Consider the following 21,543-nt stretch of genomic DNA (forward strand, 5'->3'; position numbering starts at 1 on the left):
ATTAAATCTGGTAATTTCGGGCTTTCAAATGTTGTCTACTTGGGCTAATTTTCAACGAAGATCTCAAGCCATTTTGGACCAAGATCGTGGTCATTTTGACACCTAATTGAAGATAGGGATTGGGCCCGAGAACAAACCAAGCCCATAAGCAAATTGGGCCCTTCAACATGCTACAATTGATCGTCGCCCAATAACACAAGTGCGATGGTCGGTCGTCTTCATTGGCTCTCTATTTTAATCTTAGACAAAGTGTTGAGTTACGGGTGACCGATCGTCGCCGGTCAACGAGAGTACGTAGTTCGGTAGACGATTTGTGCCAACCAAATATAAGTTATTCTTAGTTTTTGGTTGCATGTGTATTCATTTTCTTGACGATATCTTTACGAGTATGACGCCACACGAATCTTTAGTTATTTACAGAGAATGAATTCCCCATGATTAAATGAAAAGCCATAGTTATGAGGTCACGGTGAAGTCAATTCCCTAGCCCTCTCTCTATTAATTATCTCTATCAATCGCATTCAATTTCCGATTTAAGTAGTTGATTTCATTTTCTCTATTTTGAAAAACAAACAATCCTCCATTTTGAATTAAACCGAAGTAATCTTTAAGAACTTAACGGCCATAACCTTTGCAATCTTCGTGGTTCGACACCCTCTACATAGCCTTATTCTATAAGGACTCTATTGCGAGTTGTTTTATCATTAAAAAACGAGTAAAACGTTTTAACACATCAATTCCCATTCACCTGGAGTAATAAAGAAGGAAGGGGAAAGACATAACAAAGCTAGATTGGACAGAGGCCTCTGCTCGTTAAGTTGGCTTCAATCTTTTCAGAATTTTGGGCTTCATCGTTTCCCTATGGCTGGTTAACATCCCTGGGTTCTTAAAGAGTGACAATGAAACCTTCTTGCCCTTGAAAAGACAATTCTTCTTTAATGCTAATTTGGTCAAGCATGAAGAGTTCAAGTCATTGACTGTCAGAAGATGGCAAAGTAATGTGCGATGATCCTCTTCCCTTGAAGATCTGAAATCGCGTTTAAATAAGAATGGAATAATTAATATCAATTCCACCTCCGATTCCAAACCCCAAGGAAGAGATTGACACCCAATCAAAAAATATGCTCTAAATCAGAAATATTAATAAGCCCTACAAATTGAAGAGGCTTTATGCAAGTATTAGAAGCAATTATTAAAATCGTTTCATCATATATGAAATTGGCAGGATCATTTAAACTCCACAAATTTAAGATACACAAATTCCAGTGACATCAACTTCCAAACACTGACAAATATATACGATGAGCACAATCCTTTTGAGTTCTCAGCAATACCTCACTGGGAATACATGCATCCAATAAAAGAAAAATCATCATAAGAATCCAAGGCCCTCTTCTCCACAGCATCAGAAACTGAATCCCTCTTCCTACCCCTACCCACATGCTAGAAACTACGACACTATCAAAATGCTGCCTCATTATGTTTCATATCTTCAACGAGCACTTGAATCAGAATTTGAGCATATATCAAAGATAACACATTTAAAAACCAATGAAACAGTAGCTGCAACTGCTCTTCGCAACACAATAGCCCGATCAGCATATCTGAGAGTGGATTATGAACATATCTCAGCAGAACTGAAGCAACTTTGGGAACTCACCCTTTCTAGTCTAGCTCTGAAGACAAAATCCCTCCACCTTTCTGCTCCTCTTTTACTGAAAGAAACATCAACATTAATTACACTTGATGAAGTTTTCGCTAGCTAGGAGGATCTCATTGATGAGGCTGAGCATTTACTGTACAAAGTAAGCACCTCCTCTGCAAAGCTTGCAGAGGTATAAGAACCTGCAAAAGCATTAGAAACAAAGTCGCTTTAAATAACTACTCACTTTTCAATGATATATAATAAAATAAAAATAAAAATAAAAACATTCCAGAAAATTATACCTTAGAGACTAAATCTTGGGCTCCATACTGTTTTCACTTGTAAGAGAACAACCATTGTGGGAACCTGAGTCAAAGGCAAGGAGTTTTTCCTTTGCCTCTTTTAATAGCTTCATTAAAAGCTCATTCTTTTCATCTGACTTTGCACCAAGCTCTTGCAATTCAAATAAGAGTGGGATCAAATTATTATTTTGCTGCCTTTGTTCGCTATTACTGGAATCATCATAAATATTTTTCACAAAAGTATACCCACGCTTAATGTCCTTGCGCCAGCGCTCTAGTATATAATGAGATGGAACCTCATTTATCTTTAGTTGGATCAGCACAGAGATTGCATGCCTACATAGAATTCCTCTAAACTCAAACAAATGGCAGGAGCATCGCACTTGACAGTCAGCTGCGTTATAGAAAATCTCATAAGTTAACTCTTTCCAAGATACGCCATCTTTTCCAACTTTACGTTCTCTTACTTCAAATGTGGAAACTGACCCTTCTCTCTTAAGAACAAAGGTATAACAATAAATCAATCCCCTCAACTCATCCTGAAAATGTTTGAAAATATCATTGGTGTAAACACTTTGGAATTGTTTCTCAATTGGGAGAAGAGTTATAGTTGGAATGGTACAATAGAAAGAAGCAAAATCTGCTTTGTTTTCTTCTTCAGCCTTACTTTTTAAGGCACTGTCATATTGTTCAACAAATTGCTTCACGGTGGTCTTTGAGTGAACATACTCATCAAAGAAAGCATTCAAACTTTCACTCCGCTGAGTAGTTGACATTCCAGCCCAAAAAGTGCATTTCACATATACAGGAACCCAACGATGGCGATCTCTGTATAATGACTTCAACCATTCATTCTTCTCAAGTTTGTATTCTTTAATCAATTCTATCCAACTTCTTTCAAACTCATCTTGATTCACTGATTCATACACAACATTTTTCAACATCCTCTTAATTGCTCTATATTGGGAAAGTCCACCAACCTTCGTAGGAATCTTTTGCATTATATGCCAAAGGCATAATCGATGACAAGACTTCGTAAACACCTTTGCAACTGCTCCTTGAATAGCTTTGCACTGGTCTGTGATAATAGCTTTTGGGGCATGCCCTAGCATACACTTCAACCACGATTCAAACAACCAAATATAAGTATCAGTATCCTCATTAGATAGCAAGCCACAACCCAATAATACAGGTTGCCCATGATGATTCACCCCAACAAACAAAGCAAAAGGCATCTCATACTTATTTGTCAAGTAGGTAGTATCAAAAGTGATAACATCTCCAAAGGACTCATATGCAGCCCTACACCTAGCATCAGCCCAGAAAACATTCTTGAAGCCCCCTTCCTCATCCATATCAACCATGTAAAAGAAATTTGAATTCCTTTTTTGCATGCAACAAAAATAGTTACGAAGGGAGTCAACATCTCCAATGTCAAGTCTCGATTGTCTTGCTTTTGCAATATAGTTTCTGCACTCTCTCTCACCAGATGGCAACTTTTCTTGCCCACCAGCTTCAACAAGTGAATGATTCTTTTTGCTTTCTGTAATACCTGCTAAATCATTCAATTCCAATCTTTTTCTGACATGAGAATCCGGTACTTTGTTACATCTGAAGTGCTGAACCTTTCCGGGACTTAATGCATGATTATGATCCAGATAGACACGAGTGATAATGAACCTTCCGTCCTCTTTAGCTATAACATTGATTTTGGCCTTGCAATTTGTCTTAGTTGAAGGCCTTGAATGAAAAGACTCTTTAGCCTTCAATGCTGTCTTACCATTCCGAGCACAAGCAAGCGAAAAGTAACTTGACTTTCCATCACTTCTATTTTTTGTACTTATTTTTGCAACCCCAAAGCCCCAATGTTTCGCATATTTCTTATAATAATTACGAACTTCTTCCTCTGACTCGAAAATCATCCCTACCTTGGGGATTTCAACGTCATCTTCGACTACCGGATTTTCCAACTCTTGCTCATTCACTTTATCACTATTACCACTCTCCTCATTGGAAGGCACCTCTGTATCTTTTTTAGATGTCATTTCCACCTGAGAATCGATCTCCATTTCTTCAAAAATGTAATTGATTGCCCAAATAATTCCAACAGTGCAAAAAAGCAGTGTGCCTGCACTTGCCAGCAATAGTAAAGTGTATTAACATGATTTTCAATAGCTTGAGATCACATTGCAATTAAAATCTTTCCAGGACCTTAAAGCCTTCAAATGAACAATAATCCCATTCTTTTATTATAACAAAAAATAAATTTCAAAACTTAATAAAAATATCATGGGATTGTTTTTAATAGCATAATTTTCTCTTTTTTTTTAAAAGCATCATCCGATCAATAGCCCATTCATATTAATGGAAAAATACAACACATAAATTCTGGTATTACCCTATAAAGAAAAGAAGATCTTGACCAACTAGTTATAAACAAATATACACATAATAACCCTTTGATAACAATCACCTGTTTTGATGTTCAAGATGCTTTTCCAAAATGTAGTAGAAACACAATTCAATATTGAAATCCCATGCTAAACGAGCCAAAACTTCTTCTACCCATTAAGTAGATACAATAAATATGCCTATGAAACAATCACCTGCAAGAATGTATACAAAAAAAAAAATTGGAATTAGAAGACAACTCTTGTAAGCACATTATTTAAAATACATCATAGAAACAACTACAAACTGATAACTTATGGAACAGCATGTGCATAAAAGTAAAACATAATTGGACAAACATCATAACCTTTAATGTGGTATGAATAGAGGAAACAAAAGAAAAGCCTTTGAAAATAAGAATTGGCTTTTTAGATTTTATAATCAAACGCAATTCTCATCCAATATGTTCAACCAACAGTCATTCATACCTTCAATCTATTATATATGTTTATGTCAGAAAATCAGAATTTTTTCTGGATTTGTTTTGTTTAGAGCCCCAGACTACATGTAGGGATTTTCTTCTCCTTCAGCAAATAAGAAGACCAAGGGTTTTCTCATGAGACCAGATTGCATTTCAAATGTTTAGTTCCTGAAGATATTATTTTTTCTTTACTTTTTTCAAATTTCAAAAAGCAAAAAGGAATCTTTTTACTTTCCATGTAAGGAATGTTTTAAACAGTTGATGTGTTCAGATTGATTTTCGGTAGTATCATCCGAAAAGCATATCATTATGCTAGTAAAAAGAATCCTTTGTTTCATTGTAGTTAGTCAACTGTTAGTTGACAAATGATTTAGGTTAAAAATAAGATCAATCTCTAATTATTTTTTACAAAAGGAACTGATCTCATACTCCACGTAAAATTCTGGGACTTATAATAAATAAGATCATTTAAAAAAAAAAATCATGAGAATACATTAGAGTGATCTACTGGAACCCATTATTCTGGACATTTTTCCAAACTATTGATTTAAACCAAAATCAAAATTCTCAAAAAAATAATAATAATAATAATCGTATAGGATCACCTCAATTCAATTAACAGTACCTATTTAAACAAAAAGAAGGCTTCTCTTAAAAAAATTGTAATGAGCATTAGGAAATTTACAGACAGCCCTTTCTTTTCCTCCTAAAATCTAATAATTTGTTTCCCTAAGGTTGCATTTGGATACCTGGATTTGAAATATCTAGATTTGAAATTCACATATTTTGAAATTTGTGTTTGAACGCTAAAATATTTGTGAGACCAATTTAAAATCCACCATTTTTATTTAATGTATGAGGAGGATTTAAAATCCATATCTCATGATCAAAATCATCTCAAGTAAAATCCATGTATTAAAATTTTAACACTTGCCTAAATATTTTTTAGGTTTATGACTCAAAACAATTCAAATGATATTTTTTCCCTAGCAAATAACACGTCCACCTACTTTACCCATATGTGGACTTGAATCCTTGCTCTTCCACTTTGAAAAGTCAGTAAATACCAAAGGTCACCCTTGGATTCTATTATGACCCGAACCCAATTAATGTCAACCAAAACCCACTAATTTCTTTTTGGTTCAAGTCTTGTTCACGGGTCGTGTCAAATTTTGCCACTCCTACTCCCTGTCTAGCATGCCACATGAACCACAGGGAATGAAAACATCCATATGAAGCACAAAATGCAAGACAAGCAGTCTTTAACTTATGCAACTATAATTATTGATAATGGGTCACATCCGAAAAAATCACAAGTAGCATATTTATAATCAAATGCCCAACCATAAATTTTCCACACAAAGCACTCAAAGTTTTCTTCTTTTGTTTTTTAAAAGATGAAAGAAATAAACAATTTACGAAATCCAGAAAGAAAGTACATGATGTCATTAAAAGAGCTAAAACCAATATAAGAAAAATCAATGATGAAACTTGCGCGAACGTCAGAACATTCTCCTGTCATAGGTTTATATTAATAATTTTAAGATAAATAAGGCCATTAGTATTTAATTTTAGCTTCTCTCCAAACCTTACACATGATCACGTACTTTTTAAGCATAATTAATTTTTTGTGTTCCTCACAAAGGCCAGAACAAGCTGGTGAAGATAGTTGGAGAGTCTAAACACAATATGTCCAATATCAAACTATAACCACCTTTCTCAATGTCTCAGTACTGTCCTTTCTGAATCTCTAAAATAATGTTCGTAAAGAGCAAATTTAATGATTCTAATGGTTGACCTTTAAATTGATGTACTACATTGAACATTAGCAATACTACCAGAAATGTAGAAAACATTAAACAGCAATATTTGTCATCGACTCAATTCATTTATTCAAAATTTTCAAATATCACCAACTCCGCAAATTTCATGCATGTGTTATTTACTAGGAAGCACCGACACCGCTGAGGAGGAGACCATACCGGTGTTGGACACGTGTCCGACACTCCTTAGCAGTGTCCTATTTTTTTTTTTTTAATATGTCGGACACGTCAGGACACCTGTGGGATACGCCAGAGGACACGCCCAGACACTACTGGATAAGCCGGAGGACATGCTGGAGACCTTTTCTTTGTTAAATACAGAGGAAGAAGACAAAGGAGCCAGACCAGATGGAGCTAGTGTGTAGGGGATGGATTATGTGGGTACGTATATGCATATATCCATTCAAGAGAAATAAAGAACTGAAAAAGATGGTGGGGATGAGATAAAGAGAGACAAAAGAGATGAAGGGATGAAAGGGTCGGCCGGAAGAGAGGATCAGAGAGCTGTGTATGAAAACTGAAAGTGAGTGGAAGAGAGAGGGACTCAAGATCAATCTTATCTTCTTTCAGGGCTTGTTTGGCCACAAGTATAGTGTTTTGTTTGAATATCATTTATGTTTTTTCACAGCTTGTTTGGTCACAAGTATAGTGTTATGTTTGCATATAAGGATATATATATATATATATATATATATATATATATATATATTTGTATTAATGTTTTTAAAAAGAAATATGGGCTATGTGTGGGCCTAATTTACATGCACTATGTTTATTAATATAAATTAAAATTTGAGCAAAAGTTATTTTTTTTTTTATATATAATAAAAAATTATATTACTATTTTATTGCTGTATCCTTGTCATGTCCGTGTCATGTCGTACCAGTGTCTAGTGTCCGTGCTTCATGGGTTATTTAACATCGGAAAAAAATTATTGTTAATATTAGAAAATAATTGAACTCACACCATGTTCACAAGAGAATTCAAGTTTAACTTAACACAAAATCAGCCATCTGAAACCATTTTGAAATAACATAAAGAAAATTAAATAAAAGTTTCAGTTTTGATTGAGAAGAAAAACATGCAATTCAAAACCCCTACTCAGCTCAAAACCCAAGTCAAAAAATGCACTCAACTTAGTGGCTTTCTATTGTGCAAATTGGCATTTTGAGAGCAAAAAAGCCAAAAATTCGCACTCTTCATGTTTTGAATTCGCAAATGAAGAGTCTGTGTAAGAGGGGTGGAGAGTCTGTGGATCACCTCCTACTGCATTGCTCACGAGTGTTGGAGCCTTATTGTTGGTCTGTTCGGCATCCAGTCGGTTATGCCTTGGAGGTTTGATAGACTCTTGGAGAGGCTGTTTTGTGGGAGCCCACGCCCGTGTTTTTTGGAGGGCGGCACCCTTATGTGTTTGGTGGTGTGTTTGGAAGGTGTGGAATAGAAGATCTTTTGAAGGATTAAGTAAATTCATGGATTACATGTGAATCCTGCTAAAATTTTTGTTTTATCCCAACTTAAATAAATCCAAATAATGCTAATTGAGTCAAAATAAGTAAAACTAATGGATTACATGGTTTATTTTTTATTTTTTTAATAAGTAAAGGTAACTGTTTAATTTAATTAAGTAATCTCTTTCTTTAATAAGTCAAACAATATAATTTTTTTTTTTTTTTTTTGGGTAAGTTAAGAAGTCAAATAATATGATACCACTTACCTTCAGTCTTTAACAGAATATTATAAAAGAGACAAGAAAAAGGAAATAACTCTTACTACTGTTCAAAGATTTTTGTACTCTCATTACTTTTAGGGTTGCTGGAAGTAACCAAGTCATTAATCTCATGAATTAATCCGTAACTCTCTTTCCTTGTCAATGCATTTAGCTTTTGTTCAGAGTCATGAGAGATAGGGAGAGAAAGAGAGAGAGAGAGAGAAAAATGTATCCTTGTGTATATTCTCTATCTGCAGCCCTCTAAGTAAGGCTTATATAAGAACAAGGGATAGACACCCTAATTACATAATTACACAATAACCCTAACTACTATGGGTAATTACATAATGACCCAACACTATAAAGAATATACATTCTAACACTCCCCCTCAAGCTGGAGAATATATATCAAATAATTCCAGCTTGGAAAAGATAGTCCTTAACCGATTATGACCCAGTGTTTTGGTAAACATATCAGCTAGTTGATCTTCAGACTTCACAAATGGAGTAGAGATGCTACCACTTAATATTTTTTCCCGAGTAAAATGACAATCAATCTCAATATGTTTGGTTCTCTCATGAAACACAGGATTCGATGCAATGCGAACTGCTGCTTGGTTATCACAGAACAATAGAGTAGGAGCTTCAACTATTAACTCAAGTTCTTTTAGAAGATTTTGTATCCATGTCAACTCACTAGTGGTATGTGCCATTGCCCTGCACTCAGCTTCAGCACTAGATCGAGCTACCACTGTTTGCTTTTTACTTTTCCACGTAACAAGATTTCCTCCTATAAATGTACAGTAGCCTGTAGTAGATCTCCTATCTGAAGGAGAACCAGCCCAGTCAGCATCTGCAAAACCTTCCACCCTGAGATGACCATTTGAATGGTATAGTAACCCAAAACCTGGAGCTCGCTTGAGATATCGGATAATCCGAAGAACAGCAATCCAATGTGGCATTCTAGGAGCTCCCATAAACTGACTTACAATGCTAACTGCATATAAAATATCAGGTCGAGTGATAGTGAGGTAAATTAATTTCCCAACAAGGCGACGAAATCTGCCTGGGTCATTAAATAGATCACCCTCATCAGACACAAGTTTTGTATTTGAATCCATAGGAGCATCAACCGGACGACCACCTAACATACTCGTTTCTTCTAGCAAATCCAACACATATTTTCGTTGAGATAAACTTATACCTTCCTTGGATCTAGTAACTTCAATACCCAAGAAGTATCTAAGTTTACCCAAGTCTTTAGTGTGGAACCGATTTTGCAAAAACAACTTCAACTTAGCAATGCCTGCAGAATCATCACTTGTGATCACAATATCATTTACATACACCACAAGAAAGATGAAGCCAGCTTTAGTGCGCAGGTGAAATACCGAATGATCGGTCTGGCATCTGTTAAGACCAAATTCTAATGCCGCCTCAGAGAATTTCCCAAACCAAGCCCGTGGAGATTGTTTTAATCCATAAAGGGCCTTTTTAAGGCGACAAACAGTGTGACGATACTCCCCCTGAGCAACAAACCCAAGTGGTTGCTCCATATAAACTTCTTCAACCAAGTCACCATGTAAGAAGGCATTTTTGACATCCAATTGGAACAACGGCCAGTTACAATTGGCAGCAATGGAAATAGGAATCCGAATAGAAGAAATCTTAGCAACAGGAGAAAAAGTCTCATCATAGTCCACACCATAAGTCTGAGTGTACCCCTTTGCCACTAGACGAGCCTTCAACCGCTCAATAGATCCATCTTGAAGGTATTTAACTGTGTAGACTCACTTACAACCAACCGGTTTGGAGCCCGGAGGTAAGGGAACAAGATCCCATGTTCCATTACGATGAAGGGCATCCATTTCATCTACCATGGCTTGTCGCCAACCCAAATCAGAGAGAACATCCTGCAATGTCTTTGGAACAAAAGTAGCAGATACTATAGATAAAAAACAAGATAAAGAGGATGAAATATGACGATAGGAGACAAAGTTAGAAATGGGATGTGCAGTAACACACGACCGAATACCTTTACAAAGGGCAATAGGCAAATCATCAGGTAAAGGCGTCGGATCCGAAGACTCTGAAGGAGATGAAGGGAGTGAAGTAGGCGGTCGAGGTCATCGAGTATAAACCTGCAATGGAACAGCAGACCGAGGAGGTGCGGAAATAGGAAACTGAGAGGGAATCGATGGCAGAGGTGGCTCAGAAGTAATATCGAGAGGACTAGTAGAATCAGAAAAATATGGGATAGACTCAGATAATGTTACATCAGCACTAGTGAAATAGCGTTGGAAATGAGGACTGTAACAACGATAGCCCTTCTGAGTGCGTGAATACCCAAGAAAAACACATTTAGTTGCACGAGGGTCGAGTTTATCAAGACCAGGTCCAAGGTTATGGACAAAACACACACAGCTAAAGACCCGCGGAGTCAGATTAAACGATACGGAGTCGGGAAATAGAACAGAGTGTGGAGATTTACCGTGTAGCACTGACGAGGGCATCCTATTAATAAGATGACATGCCGTAAGAACAGCATCACTCCAAAAACGTTTGGGAACATGCATATAAAATAAAAGGGCACGACAGACTTCCAAAAGATGACGATTTTTACGCTCAGCTACTTCTTTTTGTTGCGGAGTATAAGTACAAGAGGATTGATGAATGATACCTTTAGCATGAAAATAAGTCTCAAAAGGGTCCGAGAAATATTCTTTGGCATTGTCAGAACGTAAAACTTTAATGGAACACCCAAATTGAGTTTTGATTTCTTTGCGAAATATTTGAAAAATAGAAAACAACTCAGAACGATTTTTCATTAAAAACAACCAAGTCATCCGAGAATGATCATCCATAAAAGTCACAAAATAACGAAATCCATTAATAGAAATATGTTTTATTGGTCCCCATACATCTGAATGAACTAATTGGAAAGGACTAGCCACACAATTATTAGCTCTTAGCTTAAAAGATACACGACAATGCTTACTAAGCTGACATGTTTCACAAGACAGAGACTTAACATGACTAAGACCGGGAACTTGACGCTGCAGAACTGATAGTGAGGGATGGCCGAGACAACAGTGCCACTGGAAAGAAGACAAAGATGATTGAAGAGCCGTGAGAGATGGTGCAAGATCGAAGTAATACAAGCCACCTACTTCATGTCCCATACCAATCCTCTTCTTCGTCTTGAGATCCTGAAAAAGACAACATGTGGGATAAAATGTTACAGAACAGTTAAGAGATTTAGTAATTTTGCTAATGGACAACAAATTAAAAGGGAATTGAGGAACATATAACACAGAGGAAAGGGACATAGAAGGGGTAAGATGAACAGTTCCCAAACCCAAGACTTTAGTTGATGATCCATTAGCAAGAGTAACACTTTGAGAGAAAGGAACAGACTGAAAATCAGATAGAAGATGAGAACTACCAGTCATGTGATCGGATGCGCCAGAGTCAAGAATCAAGGGACTCTGACTAGAGGACAAAAGACATGCAGGGGCACTACCTGATTGAGCCAAGGACCCCATGGAAGATGAGGTGGAAGTCCGTTGTTGAGACAGAAATTGAGCATACTCATCACGGGGAATCGTGACCATAGCAGTCTCAACAGCCACATGTGGAGCAGTGGATGTGGCAGAGAGAGAAGAATCCCCATCACTAGCAGTCAGTTGATGTGCATAGGAAGAAGATGGCGGTTTCTCGTGAAGATCCCAACAGTAATTGACCGTGTGATTAGTAAGACCGCAGTGAGTGCAAATTTTTGAGTCTCTGCCTTTGCCTCGACCACGGCCACGGCGGAAACGACCACCACCACCACCTCCACGAGAAGACTGAAAGCCACCCTGGTTCACAACTAAGACAGAACGTTCACTGTTAGAAGGAGCAGTGACACCACTGGAAGTACTGCCTGAAGAGCCACTAGATAAAGTGGCACGCTGGAGTCTGGATAACATATTAGGTAGAGAGGGAAGTGTAGGGCTACCCAAAATTTGTGCACGAACAGGTTCATACTCTTGTGACAATCCTGTGAGAACCCGAACAACATTAAAATCCTCACGTTGCTGCTGCATGCTTTTCACATCAGAGGTGACGGGTTGATACATATTCATTTCTTCACACAGTCCCATTGCCCGTGAGAGGTATTCTTCTAAACTATGAGTCCCTTGCTGGAGATCAAAAAATTGTCTACACACCTCATAAACTCTGGTTATATTACCAGCACCAGAATATAACTGTTGGAGTTGGGTCCATATCTCCTTGGCAGTGTCCAGATATAACAGGTTAGAGCTAATATGAGGTTCAATACAATTCAGCATTAAGGAGATGATCTGAGCATCCCTTTGTTCCCATGAACTAAAATTAGCATCACTGCTTTTCGGTTTATCTTGAACCAAATGATCGCCAAAGCCTTTGGCTTTCAGGAAAATGGCCACTGACTTGGCCCATAAAATGTAATTTTTTCCATTAAGCTTGACTGAAGTCATGGGAGGATTGAAGGATGCAGGAGATAGGAGATCTGAACTAGAAGCCATGGAGAAGATTTTTAAAAAAAATGAACCTGGGGAAAATGCAAAATCGGAATCGGGTCGGATCTGGGTAACTGGATTGGATCAAAACAAGTCTTTGTTATCCCGGTTTTAGTAAACCAGGATTGGAATAGTGTAGCTGCGCAACCAAACAGGGCTGTTCTTCTTCACAACCCCACCAACAGACTCCGGCGAGCACACAGCAGTGACACCACACAACCTCCGCAACTTCCGACCAAGAAAAAAAAGGGTGAATCGATGAAGCTTCACCTCTACCAACAACGACGGTGGGTGTCGGCGAGCCTGCTGATGATCGACGCGGCAACAACACAAGCGGCCAAGGGGCTTCAGATCTGACGGCGACGAAGGAGGCTGCAGATCTGACGACGACAACTACGGGCTTCAGATCTGACGGCGACTAAGGACGATGGCGATTATAGGTGATGTTCTCAACCTACTGGCGACACGAACTTCCGACAAAGACACCGACAACATACTCACGATTCCAGTCACTCTCATACAGGGGCAACACACTTATTGTTTCCCACACCCATGAATTTATGCCGCTCTGATACCATGTTCAGATTCATGAGAGATAGGGAGAGAAAGAGAGAGAGAGAGAGAGAGAGAGAGAGAGAGAGAAATGTATCCTTGTGTATATTCTCTATCTGCAGCCCTCTAAATAAGGCTTATATAAGAACAAGGGTTAGACACCCTAATTACATAATTACACAATAACCCTAACTACTATGGGTAATTACATAATAACCCAACACTATAAAGAATATACATTCTAACAGCTTTTTTTATTGCTAAGTGCTTTTGTTGTTTGTTCTAATTTTTCAGTCAGTAATTTTTACTCTCTCTCTATATGTATGTGTGTGTGTATATTGCATTTTTCTTTCTATTAGACAAACATTTATATATGTCTGAGGCTTTTAACAGCGCTTGGTAATTTTGACTCTATATATATTCAGGGGTGGAGCCAATTAAGGCCTAGAGGGGGCACGTGCCCCCCCTCACTTTGCTCCAACCTACTATACATAGGTAAATATTTTTGGTATATATATATATATATATTTTTTTTTTTTTTTTTTTTTGATAAGTAAGAATTTTATAAAAAAGCGCTCAAAGGGGAGCGAAACCCAAGGAAACAAGAAGAAAAAACCATAAAGAGCCTCAAGCCTTTAAAGAGGCCAAAAAAATAACAATCTCCTCAACAGAACGATAATCTCTCCCTGAGACCCAACAAAAGAGAGTAGAAATAATAGAAAACTTAAGCATAGAAATGGGGTTCTCCTTGCCATCAAAGTATCTTCGATTCCTCTCGAGCCAAATGCACCACTAAACACAAAGAGGGGTAGCCCTCCAAGCATCCCGGATGAGCGCCCCAACAGAGACACCTCTCCAAGCCTCAATCAACCCTCAAGAGGAACAGGGCATAACCCAAGGAACCCCAAATAACCCAATCATCAAATCCCAACAATCTCTGGCCATACTGCAATGTAACAGAAGGTGATCCACTGTCTCCTCATCGCAACGACACAAGTAACAACGATTGATAACCACCTGCATTCTCCTCCTCAAATTATCTTGGGTTAAAATCCTACCCAAGACAAACGTCCAAGCAAAAAAGGCCACCTTAAGGGGAGCCTTGGAACACCAAATAGACTTCCAAGGGAAAGTGCCACCCTCCCCATCAAAAAGGCACCTGAAAAAGGATCTCACCTCGAAACGACCCTGAGAGTGTGGACTCCAAAGCCAACAATCAGCCTCCTTATGAGAGATCACCTGACGATACAGTAACTCCAAAAAACGAGTGACCTCCTCAATTTCCCAATCCTGAAAATGCCTCCTAAACTGAACGTCCCAAGTTAGTCTTTTGGTATCAAGGTGATAACAGTCAACCACCAAGGCCTGCCTATCAAAAGCAATCCTGTAAAGCCGAGGGAAAGAAAGAGTAAGGGGAAGATCCCCACACCAAAGGTCCTCCCAAAATCTGATCCTCCTACCATCCCTGATCCTAAAGCGAACATGATTACGAAAAACGTCCCATCCCTTTCAAATGCAAGTCCAAACCCCCACACCCCTAGGACCACGCCCCTCAAGAGAACACCACCCACCACTGATTTCCCCAAACTTGCTAGCAATAACTTTCCTCCAAAGCCAAAGTCTCTCTACCCCAAATCTCCAAAGCCATTTCCCAAGAAGAGCCCTGTTGAAAGGCAACAACCTTCGAATCCCTAATCCTCCACTCTGAAGGGGACGACACACTTGCTCCCATCGAACCAGATGATATTTGAACTCCTCTCCTCTCCCTCCCCAAAGAAAATTCCGCTACAAACTCTCAATTCTCTCCGCCACCGAAGAAGGAATCTGAAAAAGGGAGATAAAATAGGTGGGAAGGCAAGAGAGAGTGCTCTTGATCAGAGTGACCCGCCCCCCTTTGGAAAGGTACTACTTCTTCCAACCTGCCAGCCTCTTCTCAAATCTATCCACCACCGGATCCCAACTCCCTACACATCTTGAAGGAGCACCCAGAGGCAAACCTAAATAAGAAATAAGAAACGAGCCAGTGCCACATCTGAGGATCTGAGCAAACATCTCAATATCAGGAACATCCCCGACCGGCACTAAAATACTCTTTCCAACAAATTATATATATATACTTACATGGTAATTCTAAATAGTGCCCCTCCTCAAATTTTAAAATTCTTTTAATTTCCTTTTGGAAAAAAAAAATTACATATATCCCTTCTTCAAATATACAATATATTTTTCCTTTTCTAATTTTTGTTTCCTTTTTCAAAAAAATTCTTTTTTCACTTATGTATAATTATGTATTTTTCTATTTTTTAAAATTACTTCTTTTTATCGATGACATTTGTGATTGTATTTAATTAAAATATTATTAATTAATATTTTGATTCTTATATTTGTAACTATATTTTTTTACGGTATTTATTTAGTATATTATTTTACAACTATTTTTTTCTTTAAAAAAATTATATTGTCATATTTATTAATTTTTTTTTTTTAACAAGTGCATTGTGCCCCCTCTTAAATAAAATCCTAGCTCCGCCCCTATATATATTGCATTTTTCTTTCTATAAGACAAACAGAAAAAGATAATTCCTTCTATGAAAAAACAGAAAAAGATAATTCCTTTTGAGAAAAAAGTTCGTATATGTGTGTGTGCGTGCGTGTGAAATATTTCATATAACTAATATTCTACTTACTACAAAATACTGCTTGCATAAGTACACGAGTAGGCCTATTGCCCATTGATTAGATTCGTCTTATAGAATAGACTAGTTGCTACCATTTATTCTAATAATATTGTTTTTGAGTATGCTTTTAATGTACAATTGTGGACTCTCCGATTTTATTTTATTTTTTTACTTTGTAGAATCATAATGATAGAAGTTGATGAAACAGAGGAGTTGGATGCTTTTTCCTGTGGACAGTTCACTTGGTGAAAAAAAAAAAAAAAAAACAGAAGAAGAAGAAGAGGAAAGAAAGAAAAAGAAAAAAACGGAGTTTCTTTATGTCCTAAAGTGTCAAAAGATGAGGGAAAAAAGGAAAAAAGAAGAACATGCAGCTAAATGTTTTTTTGGTAGTAATTCAAGTAGGTCTCCGCTTCCTAGTTTACCAATTGTTCCACGATCTTATGCTACCGTAACCAATCCAATGTGTGAACCCGGCACACAAAATATTGATGACTTGTTTCAAATTATCCTCAAGAGAGGAAACAGATAATATAGTTGCTAATAATGCTGCAAAAGGATATAGAGTACCAAATTCTGAGAGAATAAGAACCATATTGCTTGATAAAGAGAGGACCAAGATTGATAATGCATTGATGCTATTAGACATCAGTGGCCAAAATGTGGGGCTTCAATTTTATTAGATGGTTGGTCAAACTACAAGAGTCAGCCACTTAACAATGTATTAGCTGTCTCAGGAGGAAGGCTTGTATTTGTTACAGCAGCTGATTGGTCTAGGGCTGAAAAAACTGCACAATATAGTCTTGAAATTTTGCTCAAGGTTATTGAAATAATGAAAACATAGAGTGTCTCTACAAATTCTAACTAAACATTTTCAGGACAATTTCATAAGTAATTAAGGTGAAAAAAAACTAAATTTGGACACCATTTCGTTGTGCTAGATCGTCTTTCTAGGGTGAAAAAATGCTTTGATAAGTATGGTTTTAACTGAGGAGTGAGACTCACTTAAGAAAGGAAGCTCAAGGTCCAAGCTAGAGCATGATCAGATTATAAAAAATAAATAAATAAATAAATAGTTGGATGAAGAGTTCTGAAAGTATAAAATTTATTCGGTCATCCACGAAACCAATTTGGAAATGATTCGTTTTGTGCACTTACTCCTTTTACTACTTTAACTCTTGGTTGATAAGCGTAGGTCCAAAAGGAAAGAAAATGTTGCAGCCTTGTGCTAATTCATTTGTACAAGGTGCCTATTTGAATGTTGTTGATCGACTTGTGAGAGATCCTCAAGATGCACCTTTAATTCGGTAACAACTTAGTGATTTCACAAGTGTGAAGGTGTTTTTCTCGACCTCAATCAATGAAGATAAAGAAGTGATGAGTGCAGCAGCTTGGAGGAACTTATATGGTGTTGCTGCTCTTGAACTTTATGCTTTAGCAATTAAGGTGTTATCTCAAAGTGTAAACACGTCATGTGCACAGAGAGTATAGAGTACTTATGGGTATATCCCAAGTGTCTAAAGAAATAAATCGAATGTTGATCATGCATGATCATTAATTTAAGTTCATTACAATAATAGATTGTTGACAAGTTAGAGGGAAGAGTATGAGAAGTCTTACAAGAACTGGGATGATATTGCCTATGAAAATGATTTGGAAGACATGGATAAAAGAGAGAAGGTTGCACGCCAATGAGAATGACGCTTCAAGTTCTTCTCTAAATAATGCAACATCTAATACTTCTTTGCCATTTACTCAAGGGGTTAACATGTCTCAAGCAAGCAACAAAAGTAGAAATTTCATGAGGCAAGAGGCCACAGATCAGATTGCTTGCATCAAAACAATCTTTGTTGAAAATTGTGTCTCAAATTCCTATTCTAGTTAGGTTTCCATTTTAGAGTTGTATTCTATTAGGAAATTTTTTGTTAAGCAAGCTTTAAGAAATTGTAATCCTTGTCCAACAAGGAATTGGGTTTGGATCTCTATGAATAAAGATCTAGGTTTTGGGTTGAAACTTATGAGACTGAGAGAGATGTCGTCTCATGAGGGAATTGATGGGTAGAGGTAGTATTGGTAGAGTAAGAGAAACACCAGGTAGCCAGGAGATAGGCTCTTGGAGTGGTACATGATGAAAAGACATGTACGTGGTGTTGGTACTCTATTGTTAGAATATCTCTACGAATCAGAGTGAAATCTCTTCTCATCCGTGGATGTAAGCCGATTTTGGCTGAACCATGTTATATCATATTTTTGTGTATGATTGCTTTGTTGGCATGCCTTGGATCTTATTTGTTCGTGCATTACCGCTGCCTCAACAAATTGATATCAAAGCCGAAGGTGAAGGAGATCCAGAAAATACAAGAAGTCCCAACATGTGTTGCAATGGGTTTCAATTGTAGGTGGAGTTAATCGGCTTGGTTGATCATGATGGTTAGAAAATCGTGATGGGTTACATGGCATGGAGCTCTTTGACGAATCGAGTAACGTACATTGTGGACAATGATAGTTTTTGCAAAAGGATCGTCATGATTAAAGCTACAATGAATTGTCGTGATCAATGTCGTGGGAAGTGATGATTGGCTGGATGGAATTTGAGTCAAGGTGGAGATTATTAGAAATTGTGTCTCAAATTCCTATTCTAATTTTTTTTTTTTTTTTTCTTCCTAGTTGGGACTCACACACATTGCCTCCACTGAGGTTCGAATCCCTAACCTCCCTTTGGGAAGTAAGAGCCTTGCACCGCTGAGCCACAGGCCAATTAGGTTTCTATTTTAGAGTTGTATTCTATTAGGAAATTTCTTGTTAAGCAAGCTTTAAGAAATTGAAATCCTTGTCCAACAAGGATTGGGTTTGGAACTCTATAAATACATATCTAGGTTATGGGTTGAGACTTATAAGATTGAGAGAGATGTAGTCTCATGAGGGAGTTGATGGGTAGGTAGTATGTGAGTTGGTATTGTAGGAGAAAACACTGGTAGCGAGGAGATACGCTCGTGGAGTGGTATATAGTGAAAAGACATGTACGCAGTGTTGGTACTCTATTGTTGTTATATCTTTACGACTCATAGTGGAATCTCTTCTCATCCTTGGATGTAAGCCCGTTTTGGCTGAACCACGTTATATGCTTGTGTGTGATTGCTTTGTTGGCATTCCCTGAATCTTATTTGTTCGTGCGTTTCCACTGCCTCAACAATCATTCTAGCATTTTTTTTTTTTTTTTTTTTTTTTGAGTAGTCTCATCTTGCTTTTGAGTAAGAAAGTTGGAATAGATTTATGTTTGTTTTAAATAGAATTTATAAAGTGAAATCCTCTTGTCCTTTTCTTTTTTTTTTTTGAAGATTGTTATTTCGTAGTCAATTATTATCATTTTCAGGATTAATGCTCCTTTTGGTAGGAGGGATGAAAAAATCGATGAAAGGGAGAGGGGGAGGGAGGGATGAGGCATCCCTAGGGAAGGGAAGGTGTCTCCCTCATTTTTTATTTGGTTGAATGGGAGGGATGGTGGAATGGATGAATGAGGTGGCACATTTTTTTTGTTCAATTGGAAGGAAGGGGAGGAAAGGTTTTATGTTCTTTTACTAATACACCCTCATTATATAGACTAATAAAAAATATATATATTCATTCCAAATTATTATATCCTAAGAAAAATTATTGAGCTTGTTGTCAAACAAAAACTCGTAAATCAATTTGCTACAATGCTCTAAACAAAATTTGAGTTAACAAAGTAATTTTGCAAATAATTGAAGGGTAAAAATGGAATTCCATATTCATGCAGTAGTTTTTCTTTCTTTCCCTCCTCTCTTCCGTATAATTTTGGAGGGATGAAAAAACGCGAGTCACAAAGAATGTTTCATTTCTTCTTGCTTCCTCCCTTTCTTCCCTTCCTTCCAACCAATGGAAGCATCTTTCATCCTTCCTCTCTTCCATTGTTCCTCATTCCTTCTTTCCGACCAAACAAGGCATAAAGCATGTATCTAATTGATGAAAGAAGGCTAGTTATTTTATTATCTTCATGTCTAATCATTTCTATTATTTAGATTCACTACTATATTTTTTGTGCATGAACTGTGTTTTTTCCCCCAAAAAATAAAATACTTGCTATCTTACATGAATACTTGTAGCATGGCGCTCTTGCGGCACTTCCGCTCTAATACGTAGCTAAGTCACCTAGATCGGGAGTGGCTTATTCCAAAGAACTATTAGAGCGGGAGTGCCGCAAGAGCACCATGCTATAAGTATTCATGTAAGATAGCAAGTATTTTATTTTTGGGGAAAAAAAACAACAGTCCATAAATTCAAAAGCCCCCGAATGCATAAACAAAAACACAAACCAATTGAAAATTGACCTGAACAAATAATTTACACAAACAGTTCTGTCAACAAACATATTGAAAAACCAAACAAATGTACAATACGTCATCCAAATCAACCTAGAGAGACACGGAACTTTTATATGATCAAAGCAAATACAAAATCATACCCTATTGAAGTTTATAGATATTAACTAACATAACTTAAACTTCAAATATTCGAGTCCATATATTGAGAGAGTCATAAAATGGGACAATGTTCATAATGTGATCAGATAACTACCGATTGATATTTGAGAGAGAGAATTAAAAAGTGGATGTAGCTGAAAGTTTTAGGAGTCGTAAGGCCAATGGGCAAAATTAGGGTTAGGGTTTTGAATAAGTCCATAACAGGTATGCTAGAGCTGAATGACGTATATACATATATATATATATATATATATATATATATATATATAGAGAGAGAGAGAGAGAGAGAGAGAGAGTACCTGAAGAGAGCTGAGTTGAGAGTGGAGGTGGAACCGAACAAGCCGATCGCGAGGTCAATAGCCGAAGAGGGTGATCGGAGATTCGGAGTGATTCATGACTCATGAGATATAACGAGGCTTTATTTCGGATCCACAGTTTTGGGCCACTGAGTCCACGAATGAATTTGGGCATTCGAAATTCGTGGGCCCTAAAGGTATCAATATATGCATTCCGTATATGCACCTTCACATACATCATCAAATCACATCGTAAATGCACTCCAAAACATCACATGCATCATATTGCATTCATTAATGCGTGAGTGTGTATATATATATATATGCATTTAATAATACATTCAAAAATCCAAGAGGAACGGACAAATCACTTATCCGAACCGTAGAGGAGATCGAAACCCCCGACCTTTTAGAGAGCGTTCAATGTATCACAAATAAAATATACACTATGCTTCTAGGATTGGTCTTGTTTTTAGAGTCTTATATATATTATGCTTCTAGGATTGGTCTTGTTTTTAGAGTCTTACTTCTATAAATAAAATATTTTGTTCTTTTATTTTATTTTTTTTGTCCCTCTAAATTGATTAATACTTCACTTTTTAGTTGCTATCCACGAGGACTTT

General features: G+C 37.2%; 1 protein-coding gene across 1 annotated transcript; it reads right to left on the minus strand.

Annotated features, from left to right (window-relative positions):
* Window positions 1-1,179: 1,179 nt before the first annotated feature.
* On the minus strand, window positions 1,180-21,090 carry LOC132295353 (protein FAR-RED IMPAIRED RESPONSE 1-like). Its single transcript, XM_059793583.1, has 4 exons — window positions 20,924-21,090; window positions 4,421-4,553; window positions 1,948-4,075; window positions 1,180-1,845 (listed from the first exon to the last, which is right to left on the minus strand). The coding sequence occupies exon 3, from the start codon at window positions 4,014-4,016 to the stop codon at window positions 1,956-1,958; it is 2,061 nt and encodes a 686-aa protein (XP_059649566.1). The 5' UTR covers window positions 4,017-4,075; window positions 4,421-4,553; window positions 20,924-21,090; the 3' UTR covers window positions 1,180-1,845; window positions 1,948-1,955.
* Between the last annotated feature and the right edge of the window lie 453 nt (window positions 21,091-21,543).

The sequence above is a fragment of the Cornus florida genome, unplaced genomic scaffold (assembly GCF_030987335.1).
Source record: "Cornus florida cultivar Cherokee Brave unplaced genomic scaffold, ASM3098733v1 CherokeeBrave_3.0.0_Hap2_Chr02, whole genome shotgun sequence".
NCBI classification, from domain to species: Eukaryota; Viridiplantae; Streptophyta; class Magnoliopsida; order Cornales; family Cornaceae; genus Cornus; species Cornus florida.